The sequence below is a fragment of the Bombina bombina genome, chromosome 6 (assembly GCF_027579735.1).
Source record: "Bombina bombina isolate aBomBom1 chromosome 6, aBomBom1.pri, whole genome shotgun sequence".
NCBI classification, from domain to species: Eukaryota; Metazoa; Chordata; class Amphibia; order Anura; family Bombinatoridae; genus Bombina; species Bombina bombina.
Window position 1 is genome coordinate 171457003 of NC_069504.1, and position 25550 is coordinate 171482552.

Below are 25550 nucleotides of genomic sequence, written 5' to 3' on the forward strand. Positions count from 1 at the left end.
TCTTACACAGTGTAAGAACACCTCTCCTCCTGTCTGGTCTGCAGATGATATTGAAAGCAGAAACCTGCCTCTGGGAGGAAAACTTTTGAACTCAAATCTGTATCCCTGGGACACTATTTCTATTGCCCAGGGATCCTGAACATCTCAAAGCTAAGCCTGAGCGAAGAAGGAAAGTCTGCCCCTTGGGAATCTCCTTACTTTTAAGAATAGGAGAAAAAAAGGGGGAAACTCTGTAGCCCTATCTGGTAAAGGAATACTTCTACCATGAAGGGCACATCACAAAAATAGTATAACCTACTGGTGACGGAGTCATCCAGAATAGCCAAAACCTCCTCAAGAGCAAATGGAGGTATTCAAGCTAAAAACAGAAGGAAAACAAGCTCATAATCAGATAAAGGTATTACATCATCTCAAGACTGAGAATTCCTTATTCATTACTACCGAAATATCTTCCTCCTTCAGTTATAGGGAAGAAATATTCGGAATAGCTATAACTGAGTCTATCACACTATTCTGAGTGAATATGACCTCTTGCACATTTTTCCCTACAGTGAGGGGAAAAAAAACAGACAAATCATTAAATGCAATGTAACTCCAGGTGGAGTGAGAGAAGAAATGCAGCGCGCTGTATGTGGGCTATACACATTTTTGGGACACCTTAGAAGAATCTGTGTCATATCTTGACCCTTGTCAATAGACTACTAAGCAGCATGCGCCTGAGAAGGAGTAGGTTCAGAACAAGTCTGTCTTTATCATTAAAGACCTCTCAATAAATGAGAAATAGAAGTGGATTGGTAGTACCACATTGGTATATCCAAGCCTAAAACAAGAGATCCCTAGCAGGGCCTCTTAGATCATCCTGAGTCACAAAGGATGAATTACACAAATAAACAGTTGGAATTCTTTAACAAACATTAACACCTAAAAAACGTTAATGTCTCTTTAAATTTTAAAAAATAACTTTCCATTTTTGTGTGCAGAAGCTAAATTAGCACGCAAACATTGTAGAAACTATATACACCTCAGCTTAAACTTGCTGAGGTGTCATCTGGCCATCAGAAACCTAATACAACTTTTTTTTTTTTTTTTAAACGTACTTGAAATAAAACGTTACATCTTTGTTCACAGATATCGCCATGACATTGAAGAAACAATGTCTTGCGCAGCAACTCCAGATGGAGTTTGCGAGGAACCGCAGAGCACTGCATGTGCGATATAAAATTCTATGGGCACCTTCCTTAATCAATCTGACTCACATATGGAAGATAATTAAATAAATGATTAACTCTTTTGTTAATAAAACTTAACATATAACAAACGTGACTGGCTCTTTAAATGGTAAAGAGTAACTTCTTTATTCCTCTAAAGACAGAAATAGAACTAGAGAACTGCTAAACCCTATTCTCCACCCCAGCTGAGGTGTCTAACAGTCTCTCTCAAATCTTGACCTTGCTATAAAGTTATCTTAAATGCAAGCACTCAGAGATAAATTCCTCCGATAACCGGAGGTGTTAAGAAGGAAGTGCTTTCAGCTAAGCGCCAATTCTATGTTAGGAAGGAGAAATGCAACCACGTTGGCGCCCTTTATAAGCTCCGCCCCTCATGGGCGGTTCAATAGCCATCTCCCGGCTACAGCCACCAGGAGTCAGAGAACCGAATGCACAGCTTCAATTTAAACAGCTGCCTAGTTCGGTAGCTCTACTTAACAGAGAAACCCCCTTAGAGCTCACACACTGTCAAAATTTCTAATCTCATGACTCACATATGGTCAATATAACTCAGCCCCAGTGCCTGCGTCCTAACTGCCATAATGTCCCCTAAACATTAGGAGAAACTGAGTAACCCTTAAATAAGAGCCCAAGTTCAATGAGGTCTAAATAAATATAATAAAAATAATAAAGTGCCCAAACTTATTCTGCGATCCTTCTACCCCAGAAATAAAGTTAGCACTTGCCTCATATTCTGCCTGGCAGCAAGGCAGTTCCTAGGTTTGCGAGGTCTTCTCCCTCACATGGACCTGTAAATAAAGTCCTGAGTAAATATCCCTCAGGTTTTCAAGGTTAGGGCAGCAACAGTATATGGGAGGCGCAGTGAGAATTACGTCCCACAAGTTCCCATTGCTTTAAAGTCACCACTGCTCTACTGAAGAGACTGATATGGACTAGGCTACACCCTAGGATAAAGCAGCACAATCTTGTACTACTTTAAAAATAATAACTCTTGATTGAAGAATCTTTTCTAACACCTAACTTTACAACATCCTATCACTAACGTAGGCAAAGAGAATGACTGGGGTGGGAGGGGAGGAGCTATTTAACAGCTTTGCTGTGGTGCTCTTTGCTGCCTCCTGCTGACCAGGAGGTGAATATCCTATTAGTAATTAAGATGATCCGTGGACTCATCATGCCATAAAAAAATTGCCTTGTATCACCTGTATATTGCTTTTGTTATTTTCTTTAAAAAAAAAGGATATTTGCTTTTTTTTTTTTTTTTAATACACTGGCTAACACGGTACTGCCCTTTAAAAAAAGTTTCCAATTTACTTCTATTGCATTTGCTTTGTTCTTATATTATTCTTTGTTGAAGACACACCTAGATTCGCTGTCTGGAGCACTATCTGGAGGAAATATTGCTAGTACTTTTGATGAAGTTAATTTTGTCACCAGCTATAGTGCTCAATATCATCATATTTGTAAGATAGTTCATAAGCATTTTAAAGTTCTGGCAGCGCATGATAAATTGGTTTCTACAGTATGCTCATACAGAAGAGAGTGTACTTGAGGGAATAGTCTCTCCCCTTCTCAGTTGCGACCCCAAGATGAACCCCATAGTTCTTACTTTTTCCTGTAAAACAGCTGCCATATAGTGCTCCAGAAACATGTACACTCCTGAGCTAATAATGTTCCTGACTTTAAAGTGAATGTAAATTTTGATGCTAAAGTGCCCGTTTTTTAAAACTTCGATTAAAAACAGGGGCACTTTAATTCATCAAAATTTACATTTCACTCCTGTTGTGAAAAAAAACAAAAAAAAAAAACTTACCTTTTAATCTTCACAGCAGCTCCAGCTTCCTCCGGTCTCACAAGCCATTTCTGATGTCAGAAATGATGGATAGGTCATCCTCCAATCACAGCTTCCCCCCCGGGGGAATCAGTGTCTGATTCAACGCTGTGATTGGAGGAAGCCAGATGCCTCATTTTAGACCTAGGAAGAGGCTTTGCGATGGGTGGAGGAAGCTGGAGCTGCTGTGAAGAATAAAAGGTAAATTTTTTACACAACAGGAGTGAAATGTAAATTTTGATGAATTAAAGTGCCCATGTTTTTAATCAAAGTTTTAAAAACCGGGCACTTTAAAGTGAATGTAAATTTTGATGCTAAAGAAAAAAAAAAAAACCAAGAGAACGAAGAAAATGGAAACTTGTTTAAAACTGCATTCTCTATCTGAATTAGGGCTGCAACTATTTTCACAATCAATTAATCAACCGATTTTTTATTTTATTTTTTTTTTTAGATAAAAACCGTATAAAAAAAATTCAATACCATTCTTTTTGTATATTTCAAATAAAATCCACAAACAGTGTTACAAATATAAATGTCAGGCTAAAAAACTTTAGATTAACACAACCAATTTTTAAGCAGCAGAACACTTTATAATCAAGCAAAACAAAACCATGAAAGGTTTAAAAAGGAGGTAGAACTAGAAAGAGGTAAAACTATCATGGTCTATAACATTGTTATTCACTCTTCCAGAAACTACAATAAAATGCAAAAAATGACAGCATGTCCACATGTTCCTCACTGAGGATGGCTCTCTTTTTGCAAGCTATGTTGCCTGAAGCAGAGGAGAGGCGCACAGATGGTGTTGAGCTCCAATTTAGCTTATCTGTAAAAATGTACAACACCCAAATTATACTTAAAGGGGCAGTTTAAGAGTGCTAAGCACTTTCCCACCTGGGTGCTTAGCTGATTTAATTTATTTTTTTTTATTTTGTTTTCCCAAGATATTTTTCCCCAAGACTTACACCATTGGACAGGTTAGGCGATTACCTTTCCAATGGTTCTTGGGGGTCTGTAGCTGCTTAAATGCCTGAAATACAGGCTTCTAAGCAGCATGCCCCATTTCCCTATACTATGTATTGAAAAATTGTTAATAAAGTTGCGCGGTGATGTCATCACGTCATGGCGCGTGATGTCACTGCGTAAAACGTGATGCCCGTCACTCTACAGGCAAGATCGCCGGGGTAGGAGCCCCCAGATCTCCCTCAAGGTGGTAGAGTGCTAGTGACGGCTCTGAGCCGTCATTAGCACCAGAGTGGGAAACTCTGTGACGGCTCAGAGCCGTCATTATCACTCAGAGTTAAATTTGCTTCCAATGATCCACTTTACCTGCTGGGGTGTATTCAATTATGTTAATTTTCCATTGTCCTCTCCAAGTATTGGTATTTGGTTTATGGACAGATATAAGATAAAGAAGCATGTATATGTACACAATGTGATAAAGTAATGAGATCTGAGTATACCTACAAGCTTAACCCATTTTATTAGGTTGAGGCTTCAAAATACAAAAATTAGCTAATTCATATACACAAATAAACCTTAAAAAGCAAATTCTCATACATTTTATACTCTGCAGCTGGTAAAAAAAAGTAGTTGTCAACACATTAAGGGAAAAACAATTTTACAGTATACAGTACCTTTAAAATAGCTACATGCAGTAGTAAATAACCAGCTAGAAGGTTATGGAAAAAATATATAGACCATTCTTAAAATAGATATATACCTAGAGAGGTTGAATCTGGTATATATCACAATTTATTAAAAATTAAAAAAAAAAAAAAAAAAGGTCCAAAGCACTGAGGACTATATATCAATAACAGGACAAGGCTCTACACAGTTATCTACACAGTACATATAATCAGCAATAGCAAGCAATTAGCTAATAATTGTGCAAACAGATAATACACACCAATTCAAATAAACTTCCATCGATCTCGGGCTAAGGGTAAATAATAAGCTTGGCACTATATCATGTAAAACATTATCACAAATCAGATTTAATATAATCTGATCCACATAATGACTACTATTATTTCTGGGTAGTACAGGTGATCTAATCCACATAAGCCAGGAGTAGTTGTAAATTAAAACAAACATACTGTCCTGAAAAAGTGAAAAGTAGATTTCTGTAGACATCCTTTAGGCGAAGGACATAACCATAAAACACGCCATGTGCAGGAGTTTATCAGAGTAAAACAGCTCATGCTGTGAGCAAGACAACTACTTTCATAATCGATTAGTATCGACTTTAATGATTAGTTGTTGCAACTCTAATTTGAATCTGGAAAGAAAATTTTTGTTTCATGTCCCTTTAAATTTCATTTAAGATTAGTTTAAAATTGAGGATAAAACTGCAAATTATAATGTAATGCAATTACTGTATAGAATACATTATTTTTAAATGTGCAAATATTTGATATATAAAGTGAACTAAACTAAGACTTTAACAGATATAATTTTAAATAAAACAAAGGATGACAAACACAACATTGCACATTTAAATGCATAAATAAGTTCACATGTTACAATATTTCTATTTCACTCACTTGCTTTTCCGCCCACTTTTTGATTCAACAGCTGCAGAGGATGTTAATGTTTGTGTTAATGTGGAAGCCAGGGCTGAAGAGGAGTAACTAGTTGAATCTCTCGTCAATGAAAACTCTCTTCCAAGCTGGAAGTCATTGTTTTTAAAAGCTTCATAGCTGGCTTTTAAACTCGATGTTCTTCTGCCTTCTTTCATCTAACAAACACATATACTTTAGATATCTTTATACACAATTGACAATTTAAAAAAATAAATTATGGGAAAAAAAACAAAAAACTGACAACAAAAACCTAGATTAGAAGAAGTAATTCAACTACTTGTTATAAGGTAAAATAAAATTAATAATAATAATACCTGTGCTGTTGATAATGATAATAATAATAATACCTGTGCTGTTGCCTGAACAGCTTGGGCAGCTGCCATGGTAATGGCCCCTGCCCCAGCTCCAGTGGAGAGAGAACTCAAGTTATATGTCGTCAGTGGCTGGGAAGAATTTACATTGTAAACGTTGTTTGTAGAAGAAGAAGACACATTATTTCTACACCCTAAAAAAATAAAATAAAGATTTTGTCAATACGTAATCCATTTCATGTGAAAAAAAAACAAAGATAACTTAAAAGGGACACTGCTCTAATTTTCTGTCATCCATATGAAACATCAGTATCCCCAGAGGCAGAACTGTTTTTCACTTTCTGCAATGAGATTTCTTTTGGTGAAAAATATTTTGTAGGTGATTTTGAAATGAAATTTAATTTAGATTAGGCAGCTACACTAAAGCACCAGCTCAATTGCAATGTGCTGATATCACTATTTCATGTACATGACAATGTTTTTATAAGGGTTATTTAAAAAAAATATATAAAAAAAAATAAAAATAAAATATATATATTTTGTTGTTGCTTCGGGAAACATAAGGGTGGTTTGTTTATTCACTAGGCACAAAGAAATACACCTGACAGACATCTGCTATCAGTATTGATAGAATAACTATAACCAACACACACAAAGTTTCATAACAAAAGGAAGCGTTTTGGAGATATGAGATATCCTATACTTTTTAACTTGGAAAATAAAAACAAACAAAAAACTACAGTACAGTATTTAAAGATGACTAACATGAAACATTTCTAACAAAAGAAGCATTGTCCAGTAACAAATACCTGATGTATTCTCTTTCGAAGAATCTGAAGTAAGAGTTGATAATAATGCTTCAGATTTAAACTTCTTCTCAGGTGCATGTTCTGTTGTAGAATGATGAGTTGATGGGTTATGTTTCCTTTCTGTAACAAATATACACAGTAGCTCTACTACAGTTTTATATACAACTTTTGCAAAGTTAAACAACACATCATTTATAAAAACTAAACTTACTCTCCCCAGAGGAATGTGAATGAGCATGGTGATTATTTACAGGTTGAGATGGGGTGTCCATCTCTAGTGACCCTGAGAAATAAGACAAGAATTAAATTATGTTTATAGCCTTCCTTTATTAGATAAAGAAGAAAAAGTCATCACATTTCAGAGGCTTAGGTTCTTTGCCATTTGAGAAATCATCAAGTAACAATTGTTCTCTGAATTCCGCAAATTTAAAATGATCAAGTTCCATTAAATTAATGAAAAACAAATTGTAAGACACATCACATGCTCTGTATAATAAAAACATAATTTATGCTTACCTGATAAATTCCTTTCTCCTGTAGTGTAGTCAGTCCACGGGTCATCCATTACTTATGGGATATTAACTCCTCCCCAACAGGAAGTGCAAGAGGATCACCCAAGCAGAGCTGCTATATAGCTCCTCCCCTCTACGTCACACCCAGTCATTCGACCGAAAACCAAACGAGAAAGGAGAAACTATAGGGTGCAGTGGTGACTGGAGTATAATTTAAAATTTAGACCTGCCATAAAAAACAGGGCGGGCCGTGGACTGACTACACTACAGGAGAAAGGAATTTATCAGGTAAGCATAAATTATGTTTTCTCCTGTTAAGTGTAGTCAGTCCACGGGTCATCCATTACTTATGGGATACCAATACCAAAGCTAAAGTACACGGATGACGGGAGGGACAGGCAGGATCTTTATACGGAAGGAACCACTGCCTGAAGAACCTCTCCCAAAAACAGCCTCCGAAGAAGCAAAAGTGTCAAATTTGGAAAAAGTATGAAGAGAAGACCAAGTTGCAGCCTTGCAAATCTGTTCAACAGAGGCCTCATTCTTAAAGGCCCAAGTGGAAGCCACAGCTCTAGTAGAATGAGCTGTAATCCTTTCAGGAGGTTGCTGTCCAGCAGTCTCATAGGCTAAACGTATTATGCTACGAAGCCAAAAGGATAGAGAGGTAGCAGATGCTTTTTGACCTCTCCTCTGTCCAGAATAAACGACAAACAGGGAAGAAGTTTGGCGAAAATCTTTAGTTGCCTGTAAATAAAATTTCAGGGCACGGACTACGTCTAGATTGTGCAGAAGTCGTTCCTTCTTTGAAGGGTTAGGGCACAATGATGGAACAACAATCTCTTGATTGATATTCTTGTTAGTGACTACCTTAGGTAAGAACCCAGGTTTAGTACGCAGAACTACCTTATCTGAATGAAAAATCAGATAAGGAGAATCACAATGTAAGGCTGATAACTCAGAGACTCTACGAGCCGAGGAAATAGCCATTAAAAACAGAACTTTCCAAGATAACAGCTTGATATCAATGGAATGAAGGGGTTCAAACGGAACACCCTGTAAAACGTTAAGAACTAAATTTAAGCTCCACGGTGGAGCTACAGTCTTAAACACAGGCTTAATCCTAGCCAAAGCCTGACAAAAAGCCTGAACGTCTGGAACTTCTGACAGACGTTTGTGTAAAAGGATGGACAGAGCTGAGATCTGTCCCTTTAAAGAACTTGCAGATAAACCCTTTTCTAAACCTTCTTGTAGAAAAGACAATATCCTAGGAATCCTAACCTTACTCCATGAGTAACTCTTGGATTCGCACCAGTGTAAGTATTTACGCCATATCTTATGGTAAATTTTCCTGGTAACAGGTTTCCTAGCCTGTATTAAGGTATCAATTACTGACTCCGAAAATCCACGCTTTGATAAAATCAAGCGTTCAATTTCCATGCAGTCAGCTTCAGAGAAATTAGATTTTGATGTTTGAAAGGACCCTGAATTAGAAGGTCCTGTCTCAGAGGCAGAGACCAAGGTGGACAGGATGACATGTCCACTAGATCTGCATACCAGGTCCTGCGTGGCCACGCAGGCGCTATTAGAATCACCGATGCTTTCTCCTGTTTGATCCTGGCAATCAAACGAGGAAGCATCGGGAAGGGTGGAAACACATAAGCCATCCTGAAGGTCCAAGGTGCTGTCAAGGCATCTATCAGGACCGCTCCCGGGTCCCTGGACCTGGACCCGTAACAAGGAAGCTTGGCGTTCTGGCGAGACGCCATGAGATCCATATCTGGTTTGCCCCAACGTCGAAGTATTTGGGCAAAGACCTCCGGATGAAGTTCCCACTCCCCCGGATGAAAAGTCTGGCGACTTAGGAAATCCGCCTCCCAGTTCTCCACTCCTGGGATGTGGATCGCTGACAGGTGGCAAGAGTGAGACTCTGCCCAGCGAATTATCTTTGATACTTCCATCATCGCTAGGGAACTCCTTGTCCCTCCCTGATGGTTGGTGTAAGCCACAGTCGTGATGTTGTCCGACTGAAACCTGATGAACCTCAGAGTTGCTAACTGAGGCCAAGCCAGAAGGGCATTGAGAACTGCTCTCAATTCCAGAATGTTTATTGGAAGGAGACTCTCCTCTTGAGTCCATGATCCCTGAGCCTTCAGGGAATTCCAGACAGCGCCCCAACCTAGTAGGCTGGCGTCTGTTGTTACAATTGTCCAGTCTGGCCTGCTGAAGGGCATCCCCCTGGACAGATGTGGCCGAGAAAGCCACCATAGAAGAGAATCTCTGGTCTCCTGATCCAGATTCAGCGTAGGGGACAAATCTGAGTTATCCCCATTCCACTGACTTAGCATGCACAATTGCAGCGGTCTGAGGTGCAGGCATGCAAAAGGAACTATGTCCATTGCCGCTACCATTAAGCAGATTACCTCCATGCACTGAGCCACTGACGGGTGTTGAATGGAATGAAGGACACGGCAAGCATTTAGAAGCTTTGTTAACCTGTCCTCTGTCAGGTAAATTTTCATTTCTACAGAATCTATAAGAGTCCCCAAGAAGGGAACTCTTGTGAGTGGTAAGAGAGAACTCTTCTCCTCGTTCACTTTCCACCCATGCGACCTTAGAAATGCCAGTACTAACTCTGTATGAGACTTGGCAGTTTGGAAGCTTGACGCTTGTATCAGAATGTCGTCTAGGTACGGAGCTACCGAAATTCCTCGCGGTCTTAGTACCGCCAGAAGAGAGCCCAGAACCTTTGTAAAGATTCTTGGAGCCGTAGCCAACCCGAAGGGAAGAGCTACAAACTGGTAATGCCTGTCTAGGAAGGCAAACCTTAGATACCGGTAATGTTCTTTGTGAATCGGTATGTGAAGGTAAGCATCCTTTAAATCCACTGTGGTCATGTACTGACCTCTTTGGATCATGGGTAAGATTGTCCGAATAGTTTCCATTTTGAACGATGGAACTCTTAGGAATTTGTTTAGGATCTTTAAATCCAATATTGGTCTGAAGGTTCCCTCTTTTTTGGGAACCACAAACAGATTTGAGTAAAACCCTTGTCCGTGTTCCGACCGCGGAACTGGGTGGATCACTCCCATTAGTAAAAGGTCTTGTACACAGCGTAGAAACGCCTCTTTCTTTATCTGGTTTGTTGACAACCTTGAAAGGTGAAATCTTCCTTGTGGAGGAGAAGCTTTGAAGTCCAGAAGATATCCCTGAGATATGATCTCCAACGCCCAGGGATCCTGGACATCTCTTGCCCAAGCCTGGGCGAAGAGAGAGAGTCTGCCCCCCACTAGATCCGTTTCCGGATCGGGGGCCCTCACTTCATGCTGTCTTAGGGGCAGCAGCAGGTTTTCTGGCCTGCTTGCCCTTGTTCCAGGTCTGGTTAGGTCTCCAGCCTTGTCTGTAGCGAGCAACAGCTCCTTCCTGTTTTGGAGCAGAGGAAGTTGATGCTGCTCCTGCCTTGAAGTTACGAAAGGCACGAAAATTAGACTGTCTAGCCCTAGGTTTGGCTCTGTCTTGAGGCAGGGCATGGCCTTTACCTCCCGTAATATCAGCGATAATTTCTTTCAAACCGGGCCCGAATAAAGTCTGCCCCTTGAAAGGTATGTTAAGTAATTTAGATTTAGAAGTTACATCAGCTGACCAGGATTTTAGCCACAGCGCTCTGCGTGCCTGAATGGCGAATCCGGAATTCTTAGCCGTAAGTTTAGTTAAATGTACTACGGCATCAGAAATAAATGAATTAGCTAGCTTAAGGGTTTTAAGCGTGTGTGTAATCTCATCTAATGGCGCTGAGTCAAGGGTCTCTTCCAGAGACTCAAACCAAAATGCTGCCGCAGCCGTGACAGGCGCAATGCATGCAAGGGGTTGCAATATAAAACCTTGTTGAACAAACATTTTCTTAAGGTAACCCTCTAACTTTTTATCCATTGGATCTGAAAAGGCACAACTATCCTCCACCGGGATAGTGGTACGCTTAGCTAAAGTAGAAACTGCTCCCTCCACCTTAGGGACCGTTTGCCATAAGTCCCGTGTGGTGGCGTCTATTTGAAACATTTTTCTGAATATAGGAGGGGGTGAGAAAGGCACACCGGGTCTATCCTCCTTAGTAACAATTTCAGTAAGTCTCTTAGGTATAGGAAAAACGTCAGTACTCGTCGGTACCGCAAAATATTTATCCAACCTACACATTTTCTCTGGGATTGCAACTGTGTTACAATCATTCAGAGCCGCTAACACCTCCCCTAGTAATACACGGAGGTTTTCCAGCTTAAACTTAAAATTTGAAATGTCTGAATCCAGTTTATTTGGATCAGATCCGTCACCCGCAGAATGAAGCTCTCCGTCCTCATGCTCTGCAAATTGTGACGCAGTATCAGACATGGCCCTAGCATTATCAGCGCACTCTGTTCTCACCCCAGAGTGATCTCGTTTACCCCTAAGTTCTGGCAATTTAGACAAAACTTCAGTCATAACATTAGCCATGTCTTGTAGAGTGATTTGTAATGGCCGCCCTGATGTACTTGGCGTTACAATATCACGCACCTCCTGAGCGGGAGATGCAGGTACTGACACGTGAGGCAAGTTAGTCGGCATAACTTCCCCCTCGTTGTCTGGTGAATGTTGCTTAACATGTACAGATTGACTTTTATTTAAAGTAGCATCAATGCAATTAGTACATAAATTTCTATTGGGCTCCACCTTGGCTTTTGAACATATTGCACAAAGAGATTCCTCTGTGTCAGACATGTTTAAACAAACTAGCAATTAGACTAGCAAGCTTGGAAATACTTTTCAACTAAATTTACAAGCAATATGCAAAACGTTACTGTGCCTTTAAGAAGCACACAAAAACTGTCACAGTTGAATAACAATGAACCGGATTAGTTATAGAAACCAAATTTTCACAGTAAAAGCATAAATTTAGCAAAGGATTGCACTCATTAGCAATGGATGATTAACCCTTAATACCAGAAAAAACGGATAACAATTGAAAATATAAGCGTTTTTATCACAGTCAAAGCACAGTCTCACAGGTCTGCTGTGAGTGATTACCTCCCTCAAAACTAGTTTTGAAGACCCCTGAGCTCTGTGGAGACGTCCTGGATCATGCAGGGAGAAAAAGGCAGACTGTGACTGAATTTCTGATGCGTAGTAAAAGCGCCAAAATAGGCCCCTCCCAATCACAATACAACAGTGAGGGAAGCTCAGTAAACTGTTTTAATTTAAAACAAACGACAGCCATGTGGAAAATAATGCCCAAACCAATTTTTCACCAAGTACCTCAGATAATTAAACGATTTAACATGCCAGCAAACGTTTAAAATCTAATTTATGAAATGTCATTAAAAGCCTGCTGCTAGTCGCTCACACTGCAAGTTAGGCTAAAAGTTATATGCCTACAGTATTTTCCCAGTGAAGTGCCATTCCCCAGAAATACTTAAGTGTAAACATACATACATATCAGCCTGATACCAGTTGCTACTACTGCATTTAAGGCTGTACTTACATTATATCGGTATTAGCAGTATTTTCTCAGTCAATTCCATTCCTTAGAAAATAATATACTGCAACATACCTCTTTGCAGGTGAACCTGCCCGCTGTCCCCTGATCTGAAGTTACCTTACTCCTCAGAATGGCCGAGAACAGCAAATGGATCTTAGTTACGTCCGCTAAGATCATACACAAAACTCAGGTAGATTCTTCTTCAAATTCTGCCTGAGAAGAAAACAACACACTCCGGTGCCGTTTAAAATAACAAACTTTTGATTGAAGATATAAAAACTAAGTTTAATCACCACAGTCCTCTCACACATCCTATCTATTAGTTGGGTGCAAGAGAATGACTGGGTGTGACGTAGAGGGGAGGAGCTATATAGCAGCTCTGCTTGGGTGATCCTCTTGCACTTCCTGTTGGGGAGGAGTTAATATCCCATAAGTAATGGATGACCCGTGGACTGACTACACTTAACAGGAGAAACAAACTTTTTTTGCATAATAAATCACTTTTTATTTTTAGAAGCACTAATGTGCATAATAAAATCATTTTTAATTTGAAGTTTCCAATATGGTGCTAAACAAGACTAATAATAGTTATTTTAAGTGTTTTGCATTTATTCTATTGCTGTAAGACAAAATAGATTATGGTTAGGATGCATAACAAACTGTACCATTTCTGAAGACAATCCTATACCTACTTCTTTCTAGTATTTCAGTAATTCCTGCATTGTCAGCCTCCAGCTCCATCTTAAACTTAGCCAGTTCTTGGTCTAACTTCCTTAAATGACGATCTACCTAAAAAAAAAAAAAAAAAAAGCAAACACATTTAGAAGTTAGAAAAAAGGGGGGGGGGGTTTGTATAATTACTTTCTACAATATTCTCGTCATGGCAATTAAGCATATTCTTAAAGGGACATAAAAAGGTTAAGTATGTTCTTGCTACACATCTACAGCATATGTAACAGCTATTTGCTAAGAAGTGTTTACAAACAGATAAAGCAGCCTTTTTTCCCCCCCTAACGTGAAGATTTTCATTGGAATTTAATAGAAAAAAAGGGTTAATTAAAGCAGCCACCCCAAATATACTTCTAAACCCAAACATTTTCTTTCATGATTCAGGCAGAGCATGCAATTTTAAACATTATTCCAATTTACTTCTATTATCTAATTTACTTCATTCTTTAGATATCCTTTGTTGAAGAAATAGAAATGCACATGTGTGAGCCAATCACATGAGGAATCTATGTGCAGCAACCAATCAGCAGCTACTGAGCCTATCTAGATATGCTTTTCAGCAAAGTATATAAAGAGAATGAAGCAAATTAGATAATAGAAGTAAATTAGAAAGTTGTTTACAACTGCATACTCTTTCTAAATCATGAAAGAAAAAAATTGGGTTTCATGTCCCTTTAAGTGAGGGTATAAAAAAATAGTTTAAATGTATAACCAATTGTGAACAAAGCATGCCAAGAGAGAATAAAAGGTTTAAATGTATAACTATTTAAAAGGACATTTCAGCCAAAATTGGAATCCACATGGATGCATTTCAGTATTGAATAGAAGAATTTTAGTAATATACATGTATTAGCAAAAAAATTTCTAATAAAAGCTATGGCTTTTGTAAAAGTGTATGTATTTAAGCATGCACCATGCAGCAGCATTTTAAATAGAGCACATGATCAGAGAACATAAGGTGCTTGTACCATCTGTTAATGTATCATGTTAGCAATTAACAAATTGAATCAAGCCCCACTGGTGCTCTGAGCAGATGCATTATTTAAAATGCTGGTTCACTGAGAATATATAGCTATGCTTTACATGCACGTGCAAAGGAAAATGCTAAAACAGTGATAGCATTTTTGCCAATACAAGTATATTACAGATGTGTTTCTATTAAAAATGTAATTCATCTATATGCATATCAATTTTTACCGGTATATCTCTTTAAAATAGAAAGAAAAAAGTAAGAAGTCAAGCAGGGGAAATAAACCTTGTCCACACCTATTTAGCATTAAAGGGACAGTATACACTCATTTTCATATAACTGCATGCAATAGACACTACTATAAAGAATATGATGCACAGATACTGATATGACAATACAGTTTAAAACTGTTTAAAAATTACTTAGAAGCTGTCAGTTTGGCTCTGTTGAAAAGGTAGCTGGAAAGCCCACAGCAAGTGGGAAATAAGACACTCCCCCCTCCCCCTTCTTTTGCATATGAAAAGACCCTTTACACAGACAGGAGCAAGCTGGAGTAGGTATCTGACGGTATTCTCATAAAATTTTGGGGCTTGGTAAGAAGTCTAAAAAACAGAGCAATGTTATTTAAAAATAAGCAAAACTATACATTTTAAAAAAAAAAAAAACGTTATGGGCTATATAAATAGATAATCTACAAAACATTTATGCAAAGAAAAAATGTGTATAATGTCCCTTTAAGTAGATTGTGAAGTCTCTCTCCTGACTAGCAGCATACATACACACAAATGAGAAGTCTAGAACTTACCAGATCATAAATTTGATTTGCCAACTGAACTTTCTCATCTGCATCTTCCAAAGCTTTGAAATAATCCTATGTTAAAAAAAAAGTCAATAAATTATATACACACATAAGAATTAAAGAGTGCAATCAAAAGAATTAAAGCTATTCATTATACACACACAGACAGACAACTTGTCATGCAAAAGCTTTGTGGTACATTTTATTTTACGATTTACATTATGTGATTATTACATAAATAAAAGTTACTTTTTTGATTGACGACATTTGCTCCTCTCTCCATTCAGGTTTATTCTTTTTTGCATTGACAAAAAATTCCCCAACTCTCTGCTCCAATTGGTCCATGGCATCTGTATAAAATATTATCAATAAAAATCTTCAGTATTGACTCACAAATGTCATACAAATAAGGAAAAATTAAATAATGTTTTAGATACACAACGTATAGCCTAAACTAGCAGCACTTCTTTGGATGCGGCTACAAAACTGAGGCGCAGAAGAGAAAATGTGCCCTAGCGTAGTTTACTCTTTGAGCATTATGACAACTGTAATTATCTTTGGTAACACAGGTTTGACAATTGTCTAACACTTCTATGTGTCAAGACAATATACAGAACATTTTTATATGTTTAGAAGTTATGTAACTACATATGCAGTGCAAAACAGATTTCAGTATATATATATATATATATATATATATATATATATATATATATATATATATATATATATATATATATTATTATTATTTTTTATCTGTCAATAAAATCCGTTTCTATGCACAAAACAAACAAAAAAAAAGGTATTTCATTGATCTAATACTTTAAGTTTGTAAACTTTTGTGCTCACCATATATGCAATTAATTGGTTTAGAAAAGGAATAGATTAATGACTAAATGGAATCTAATGCATCTAAAATAGTGTTTATCAATATTCAGTTCTGGTATTTTCTTGTTTTAACGGCATACCATTCCTCTAAATGATAATTCAAAACTAGGTAACTATTTCATGTTTAACCTTGGACCACAAAAAGACAGATGCAAAGTAATAGCCCAAAACATGTTGCAGTCATCTCTGCAAATAGATGAACATAAATACACTTATTAAGCCAATTCATAAGAAATTTAAAACAGAATCAAATTTAAGGGACAGTCTAGTCAAAAGTTAACTTTCATGATTCAGATAGGGCATGCAATTTTTAAACAACTTTCCAATTTACTTTTATCATCAAATTTGCTTTGTTCTCTTATTATAATTTGCTGAAAGCTAAACCTAGGAAGCGTGCTAATTTCAAAGCCTATCTCAGTGCATTTTGACAGTTTTATTTTTTTTTTTACAGCTAGAGGGCATTAGTTAAATAGTCATATAGATAACTGTGCTCACTCCCGTGGAATAATTTGCATTAGCTTTGATTGGCTAAAATACAAGTCTGTCAAAAGCACTGAGATAATGGGTCAGTCTGCAGAGGCTTAGACACAAGGTAATAACAGAGGTAAAAAGTATTAATATAACTGTTATAAATGCAAAACTGGGGAATGAGTAACAAAAGGATTATCTATTTTTTTTTTAATAAACATTTTCAAGTAGACTGTCCCTTTAAGCATTATCTTATATTTGGATTATACATCATGAGCGTAGTAAGATTCCGTGCCATTTTAGGCATTATGCCAGATAGATGAAAAATGCACAAATACATAAAACATTATGGACTAAAATACACTAAATGTGAATAAACCAATGAATATTGTAGAAAACACCTCTGCCTCTGCTGTTCAGCCTTAGTATAGCTCGGATGGCAAACATTCTCATTCTACAGAATCACAACAGGTGAAAGGGCTGTAAATTAACCCCTTAAGGACCAGCGACGTACCCTGTATGTCGCTGGCCTTTTTTTGGGACTTGATTGTTTTATAGCGTGGTCTTGCCACCAGCGTTGAGACTGCTCTATTCCACAAAGCATGCTGGAGGGAGGGAATTAATAGCGTGTTCTTGCTAGACTTGTGCTATTATGTCCTGAAAAAACCCTTAACGACCAGTGACATACAGGGTACATTGTGGTCATTAAGGGGTTAAATCAAAACATTTCTGTTAAAAGGGACACTGAACCCAAATTTTTTATTTTGTGATTCAGATAGAGCATACATTTTTTTAAGTAACTTTCTAATTTACTCCTATTATCAAATGTTTTTCATTCTCTTGGTATCTTTATTTGAAAAGCAAGAATGTAAGTTTAGATGCCAGTCCATTTTTTGTGAACAACCTGGGTTGTTTTTGCCGGATTAGTGGATAAATTCACCCACCAATAAACAAGTGCTGTCCAGGGGCGCTGAACCAATAATTGGCTGGCTCCTTAGCTTAGATGCCTTCTTTTTCAAATAAAGATAGCAAGAGAACGAATAAAAAAATTATAATAGTAGTAAATTAGAAAGTTGCTGCTCTATCTGAATCATGAAAGAAGAAATTTGGGTTCAGCGTCCCTTTAAGTTCCTATGTAATAACATATCAGCCAATCTTAACATTCTTAAAGAAAAAAAATACTATCCTTTTTACTGCAATTATTATCTAAATAGCCAAACTCCGCCCCCCATTTGCATTATTTGGAGAAGCCAATCTGAGCTTTAGTAAGCAGACAACCAGGCTAGCCACGGTCATAAAGTTAGTTCATTTATTTGCATTATCAGTTAAAGCCAATAAGGGCATAGCATATATCTAGCAGTTAGTCTTGAAAAGTCATTTCAAGTTATGAGTATTAGAATTTGCTCAATTTACAGAGCTTAATTACATGAAAAGGGGACACAATTAATAATGTATAAATATATTGCAAAGTATTTTCATTACGCTTAACTAAACGTTTGTATAAAAATCTCAAGGTCTTTACTGTCCCTTTAAAAAAACAAGGCCAATACTTATGTACTGAAATTCCATTATTGATGGTTGTTTAATTGAACAATGTGCACTATTTCAATTCCAAGAATAAACATAAACAAGCCATTTCCAATATTTATACTGTGCAGCTGGTCATTGCAAACATATTAAGTGGAGAATAAATAATAAAGAGCTACCAATAAAAACAACTCATGCACACAGCACTGCTGTTGAGTCTCACTATATCACCATTGACGGGTTCTTTGTTTTTTACTAAACAGAATCACAGGAAGCGCAAACCATTTTTCAGTATTTAATTCATTGGCTGGCACAGAGGGCTGTTACAATGATGATTTGCAGCCTTCCCGCACATAAAAATGCTGTTTTCAGAAACTCTAAAGGCTGTTACACACTGCAAGCAGAGTGGCGCGCAATGTTTAGATGCGGACGTGCGCGCTCAGTGTGTCTAGCCTTTTCATCTCTGTGTGCAGTGCGAATCAGCTGCTTCGCCTCACGCCGCATCACTTGCAGTGTGTCACAGCCTTTAAACATCTCTGGTTGCTGATCTGAGAGCATACTTAGCCAGAAATAGGTAACTATGCTCTTGTGCACCAGCTTAACATGCAAGTTTGGTGCATACTATTACTCACTCTATACTATGGACACAATACATGAAGTGCAGTGTCTGAGCTTAAAGGGACATTCTAGTCAAAATTAAACTGTCATGATTCAGATCGGGCATGCCATTTTAAACAACTTTCCAATTTACTTGTATCATCAAATTTGCTTTGCTCTTTTGGTATTCTTTGTTGAAAGCTAAACCTAGGTAGACTTATATGCCAATTTCTAAGCTCAAGACACTGCTAGTTCATCTGTCATATAGATCAGTGTTTTTCAACCAGTGTGCCGTGGCACACTAGTGTGCCGTGAGAGATCCTCAGGTGTGCCACGGCAGACTGACAACAGTGTGACATATTTTTTAAATTTTGCTTGTTTTTTATTCTGGGCCGTTTTTTTATTTTGAGTGAGATGATGACTGAGGGTAGCAGCGCAGCGCATTATGATTGTTTGTGAATGAATGTCAATATGTCATGTATAGTTTGTAGGAGGCATGGCATGACAACACAGTACAGTGTGTGTGTATATATATATATATATATATATATATAATATACTGTATTAGACTACAATGTGTGCTTTTGTAAAATGTTAGGATAGTGGTGTGCCGCAGGATTTTTCAATGTAAAAAAGTGTGCCACGGCAAAAAAAGGTTGAAAATCACTGATATAGATAACTACAGGGGAGTGTGCACAATGCTATTTGAGTCAGCACTGATTGGCTAAAATGCAAATCTGTCAAAAGCACTGAGATAAGGTGCAGTCTGCAGAGGGTTAGATACAAGGTAATCACAGAGGTAAAAAGTATATTTATATAACTGCATTGATTATGCAAAACTGGGGAATGGTAATAAAGGGCTTATCTTTTTAAACAAAAATTCTGGGAGTAGACTGTCCCTTTAAACAAGGATGCTAAAAGAAGCCTTTAAAAAACTTCATATTTTGATGTATTAAAATTGTGTGCCGAGGAACCTAAAAATGTCCATTTAATAATGAAAAGATTAAAAAAGGAAACAGCCAGTGTTCTCCCCAGGGCCTTTTTAGTGGCCACCCGGCTGATTTTATGGACCACCGGACTAAAAAGTAAGCTAATATGATAAAATTAGTTCATATAAAAATGCTCTTAATGTTTGTTGCACAAATTATCATTTAATCAATTTATGTTAAATTATCCAATTCACTTGTGCATTGGATAGCTTAAAAGGGACAGTATACTCCAGAATTGTTTAAAAATAAAATAAAAAATTAGATAATCCCTATATTATCCATTCCCCAGTTTTGCATAACCAACAGTTATATTAATATACTTTTTACCTGTGTGATTACCTTGTATCTAGGCCTCTGCAGACTGCTCTTATTTCACAGACATGCATTTTAGCCAGTGCTGGCTCCTAACTAACTCATTAAGGGGTGATCTCAATGTTATCTATATAGCAAACATGAACTAGCACTGTATAGCTGTAAAATAACTCAAAAAGCACAGAGATGAGAAGCAGCCTTCAAGGGCTTAAAAAATAGCATAAGCCTACCTACTAGGCTTAGCTTTCAACAAAGAATACCAAGAAAAGAAAGCAAATTTAATAATAAAAGTAATGTGGAAAGTTTGTTCAGATACGGCAGGGCATACAATTTTATTTTTACTAGACTGTCCCTTAAAGTAACATTTAGAAATTACATAAAATGTTATATTACAAAGTATTGCACTGCTCCCACCCGGCTACTTCATGCCACCCAGCTGGCACATTTTTCTGTGGAGAACACTGAACTGTGATACATTTAAAAATAGTTCCAGTTAAAAAAAAAAATAAAGGACCATTTCCTGCCCCCTGCTCGTGCCAATGCAGTTAAAGCACAGCCTATGAGCTTTTACACTGTCACAAGTCAGCTTTCCGACTGCTTCAGATTTGACAGGTCATTGCTGCACACTCCGTGCATAGAGGAAAAGTGAAAGCATTAGATAACATTTATTTTAAACTAACAAACTTAAAAGGGACACTGAACCCAATTTTTTTCTTTCGTGATTAAGATAGAGCATGCACTTTTAAGCTACTTTCTAATTTACTCCTATTATTAATTTTTCTTCATTCTCTCGTTATCTTTATTTGAAAAAGAAGGCATCTAAGCTATTTGTTAGGTTCAGAATTCTGGAAAGCAATTGTTCATTGGTGGATGAATTTATCCACCAATCAGCAAGAACAACCCAGGTTGTTCACCAAAAATAGGCCGGCATCTAAACTTACATTCTTGCATTTCTAATAAAGATACCAAGAGAATGAAGAAAATTTGATAATAGGTGTAAATTAGAAAGTTGCTTAAAATTGCATGCTCTATCTGAATCATGAAAGAAAAAAATTTGGGTTCAGTGCCCCTTTAAATGGGGATGTTATAAGGCACAGTGATACACTGCAGCACCCAATACAAACATGTTCACAAAATATGGTTGCAAAGATGTTTTTTATTTAAAATAAATATAAAATGCAGATACCTGCGATTTACTTGAGTATTGGCAGGATGGATTTATGCCAGCAGTTTATTCCAAAGCAATATTTCAGTAAGTCACGGATGTACATTTTAGGCGAGTGTAAAGTGCCACTAGTAAAGTTAAAGGGACAGTCTACACCTGAATTTGTATTGCAAAAAAACCCGAGATAATTCCTTTATTACAAATTCCCTAGTTTTGCATAACCAACACTGTTATATTAATACACTTTTTACCTCTGTGATAACCTGTATCTAAGCCTCTGCAAACTACCTCCTTATTTCAATTATTTTGACAGACTTAGCATGTTAGCCAAACAGTGCTGACTCCCAGGTAACTCCACATGCGTGAGAATGATGTTAACTATATGGTACACATGAACTAACACCCTCTAGTTGTGAAAAACTGTCAAAATGCATTTAGATAAGAGGCGGTCTTCAAGGGCTAAGAAATTAACATATGTGCCTACCTAGGTTTATCTTTCAACTAAGAATACCAAAAGAAAAAAGTAAAATTGATGATAAAAGTAAATTGGAAAGTTGTTTAAAATGACATACCCTATCTGAATCATAGAAGTTTTTGACTAGTATGTTCCTTTAATTTCAAAATGGGTGCTCTGAATTTAAAATCTGCAAAATGAATGCATCCCACATCTGTTCATAAGAGAATATCAATCTCAAAACTAAAAGGGATAGAAGTGTGATAGTAAAATGCTCTAATGCATTTTCAAAGTCTGCAGCATTATATGTGGTGTGCAATAGATGATAAAGGGAAGGCAAATTGGTAAAGGAGGATTATGGGGCTCTACTTATTAAAGATCACACAATCTATGTGTGCCCCCCCCCCCCCCCACTAAGGGGTTAAACAGATAATTTGCTAAATGGGTAACTTCTGGATTATATCTTGTATACTGGGGCCAGCAGCAGAAAATTGCAGATCTTTAAACCTTTAACATTGTTTACAATAGAAGAGGTTAAATAGTGTGGCTATTGTCAACAGCACAATGCCTCCGGGAAGCATTTTGTAATAGCATGTTTCAAATCTTTTGGAGAGACCCGAGCTATTACAGGCCCAAAAAATCCTTATGACATGCAAAGTACAGAGTACGTCCGTGTCATTAAGGGGTTAAAGGATCATTAAATACTAGAGATGTTCAGAGCCAAATATCTTCATGTAAAAGTGCAACAAACTAAAATCTGTGTAAAGCCATTTTTAGTCCGGTGGTCAATAAAATCAGCCAGGTGGTGTGCCCACTAAAAGGGCCCTGGGAGAACACTGCCAGTTTCCTTTTTTATCTTTTCAATGTTAAATGGACATCTAGGTTCCTCAGCATACAATTTTAATTAAAACTTTTGAGTGCTCAGCACTTTCCCACCTGGGTGCTAAGCTTTTTTTTTTTTAAGGTTTTTTTTATTTATTTTAAGACTTATACAGTATAAGACTTATACTGTTGGAAAGGTTAGGCGATTACATTTCCAACGGTGGGTCTTGGGGGTCTGTAGCTGCTTAGATGCCTGAGATACAGGCATGTCCCCTGCTCCTATACTTAACATTGTTAATGGGACACTGTACCCAAAAATTTTATTTCGTGATTCAGATTGAACATGAAATTTTAAGCAAATTTCGAATTTACTTCATTCTCTTGGTATCTTTATTTGAAATGCAAGAATGTAAGTTTAGATGCCGGCCCACTTTTGGTGAACAACCTGGGTTGTCCTTGCTGATTGGTGGATAAATTCATCCACCAATAAAAGTGCTGTCCAGAGTACTAAAACCAAAAAAAAGCTTAGATGCCTTCTTTTTCAAATAATGATAGCAAGAGAACGAAGAAAAATTGATAATAGGAGTAAATGAGAAAGTTGCTTAAAATTGCATGCTCTTTCTGAATTACAAAAGAAAAAATTTAGGTTCAGTGTCCATTTAAGTATAAAGTTGCACGGTGACGTCATCACGCATAACGTGAAGCCCCGGGGGTGCCTGTCACTATGCAGGCTCGATCGCCGGGGTAGGGAGCCCCCAGATCTCCCTCAAGGTGGGAGAGTGCTAGCGACGGCTCTGAGCCATCGTTAGCACTCAAGGGGTTAAGCTATGAAATTAGTTTTTAGAAGGCTACTTTTAGCCTCCTTGTTTAAGCTCAAACATTGCACCTCATGTATGATCTCCATAGTGCAGAGTGGGTATGCACCAAACGTGTGTGTTTAGCTTGTGCACATGAGCATACTTGCCAATCGCTGGCTACTTTTGGGATAGGAAGGTCAAAATTAAACTTGCATGATTGAGGTAGATCATATAATTTTAAGACACTTTTAAATTAACTTCTATTTTTAAATGTGCTTTGTTATCTCTGTATCCCTTGCTAAAAAAAAAAAAAGAATACGCACATATCATACACTAGTGGGAGCTAGCTGCTGATCAGTGCCTGCACATATATGTCTCTTGTGATTGGCCAGCTAGATGTGTTCAGCTGGCTGCCAGCAGTGCAAAGCTGATCCTTCAGCAAAGAATAATAAGATAATGAAGCAAATATTATAATAGAAGTAAATTGAAAAGTTGTTTAGAATTGTAAGTTCTATCCAAATAATAATAAAAAATTTTTAATCCCTTTAAGCACTCTGTAGTGAAATAAAATGATCTATGAATTAGAGCATTTCATGAATGCAATTGTATATCCTTTTAGACTTCCAAGCTTTACTTTTGTGTCAATTTAAATACACCAGCAAGACTTTTAAGAATATTTTAAAATGTATTCTTAAAACTAGTTTCAATAGTTTGCTCAAAATTAACTTTTTTTTCTGCAACAAACTGTTCATTGTTTACAATACACACGTCAGATGGGCACACCTTGTCCTCATTAATAGATAATGCTATGCACAGTTAGCGCTAATGAAAATGCCACCTGCTGTACAATATTTGGTATTACATCAATGGCCGACTATCCCCCATCAATATTACTATCCCCTCAGTCCCTAGGCTTGCATGCCACACATTAAATGCTTTATTTCTTTGTTAAAACTTTTCCAATTGGGTTCTGTGATGATAGTAAGCCGGGAAGTATTCACGTACTCTGCACCTGCAAGTCCATCTCCCTCATTTCCGTGAATCTGTCGCGGAGATCCATGGGAAGCTGTTCTATCACTGTTAGGAGATAGGAGGGGGGAGAGAGGGCGGTTATTAGGCGGTGCCACTGCACCATAGGGAACCCACAAAGCCAAGATGCACAGAGAGCCCATTTACACGGCTAAAGCACATGGCTAATACACTCACTCTCCAGGTAATCCTCCAGGTACAGCATCTTGACTCAATTGGTACCGAAGGGTTGACAGCGACGGTTTGTGTCTCCGGGACAAAATGGCGCCGAGACCACAGCAACAAAACACTGTGAGGGAGCTCGGGTGGGGCTTCGCTGCCACTGGTTGGACGCGACACCATCTGACGTCACTGTTAACTAAAGTTTCCCGAGGCATGGTGGGGAAGGTAGTTCCTCCTATGTCTACAGTTGGTTTTGCGTTGCTTGTTGTTGTATCCCACAATACATCAAGAAGCGATAGGCTTTAGTTTTAGTGCTTCTGTATTGGGTTTAGTTCGAGTAGTGTAGATAAGCCTGCGCATTTCTTATACATTTTACTAAGTTATCATATAAAATAAACGATATAAAATGACCAGCATTTCAATTGATGGGAAGGAGTACACATGATTGTGGCATCAGGGTGGCAATTGCATAACAGTTAATAATCCAGAGACCGAGATCATAGTTATTTTTTTTAATTTATTGCTTCGTGTAAAATGACGTTTTTAAATGTATTACAATACTTTTTTCTTTTTAAGAATGAAACAAACTTTCATTTCTGTATAGCTGAGTTACTGTCAAACAGCATTGGCTCATATCAGCCAATAATGAACAGTTGTGCACAAACAAGCATTTCCTGTTAGTTTTAGTTTTTATATATTTTAAACAGTTTTAACAGCCATTATTCATGCAAATCATATTTTAACCTGTTTTATTTATACATTTTAATACACATTGGGCGCAATCACATATACGGCGCAGGTTTCGGCGCAAGCGTGAGAACCTGCACCACCCGTAATTTCACCTTGCACATCGGGGTATTACATATATGGCGCCGGCAGTTCATAAAGTGCTGTAAGTCGGATAAACTAGCGATGTCCAGAAATGAGCGTAACTACAAATTTCTGGAGTCGCTAGTGACTTACGCCTAAGAAAAGTAAAGAAAATAACAAATCTCCCGTAAAAGTCTAACCTGCCTCCCAAAAATAAGCCAGACACGTAAAAACCCCTATATCCACAATCCCCCC

The 25550-nt window shown here is 37.5% G+C and overlaps 1 protein-coding gene across 1 annotated transcript in view; it reads right to left on the bottom strand.

Annotated features, from left to right (window-relative positions):
- ING3 (inhibitor of growth family member 3) overlaps positions 1-24652 on the bottom strand; it is a 43978-nt gene extending 19326 nt beyond the window's left edge. The window contains exons 1-9 of the mRNA XM_053716679.1: positions 24501-24652; positions 24300-24371; positions 15525-15625; positions 15282-15347; positions 13470-13566; positions 6974-7045; positions 6763-6882; positions 5990-6147; positions 5604-5797 (exon numbers count right to left, since the gene is read on the bottom strand). Coding sequence (XP_053572654.1) covers positions 5604-5797; positions 5990-6147; positions 6763-6882; positions 6974-7045; positions 13470-13566; positions 15282-15347; positions 15525-15625; positions 24300-24371; positions 24501-24528 — 908 coding nt within the window. The 5' untranslated portion in view covers positions 24529-24652. The remainder of the gene's footprint in view (positions 1-5603; positions 5798-5989; positions 6148-6762; positions 6883-6973; positions 7046-13469; positions 13567-15281; positions 15348-15524; positions 15626-24299; positions 24372-24500) is intronic.
- Between the last annotated feature and the right edge of the window lie 898 nt (positions 24653-25550).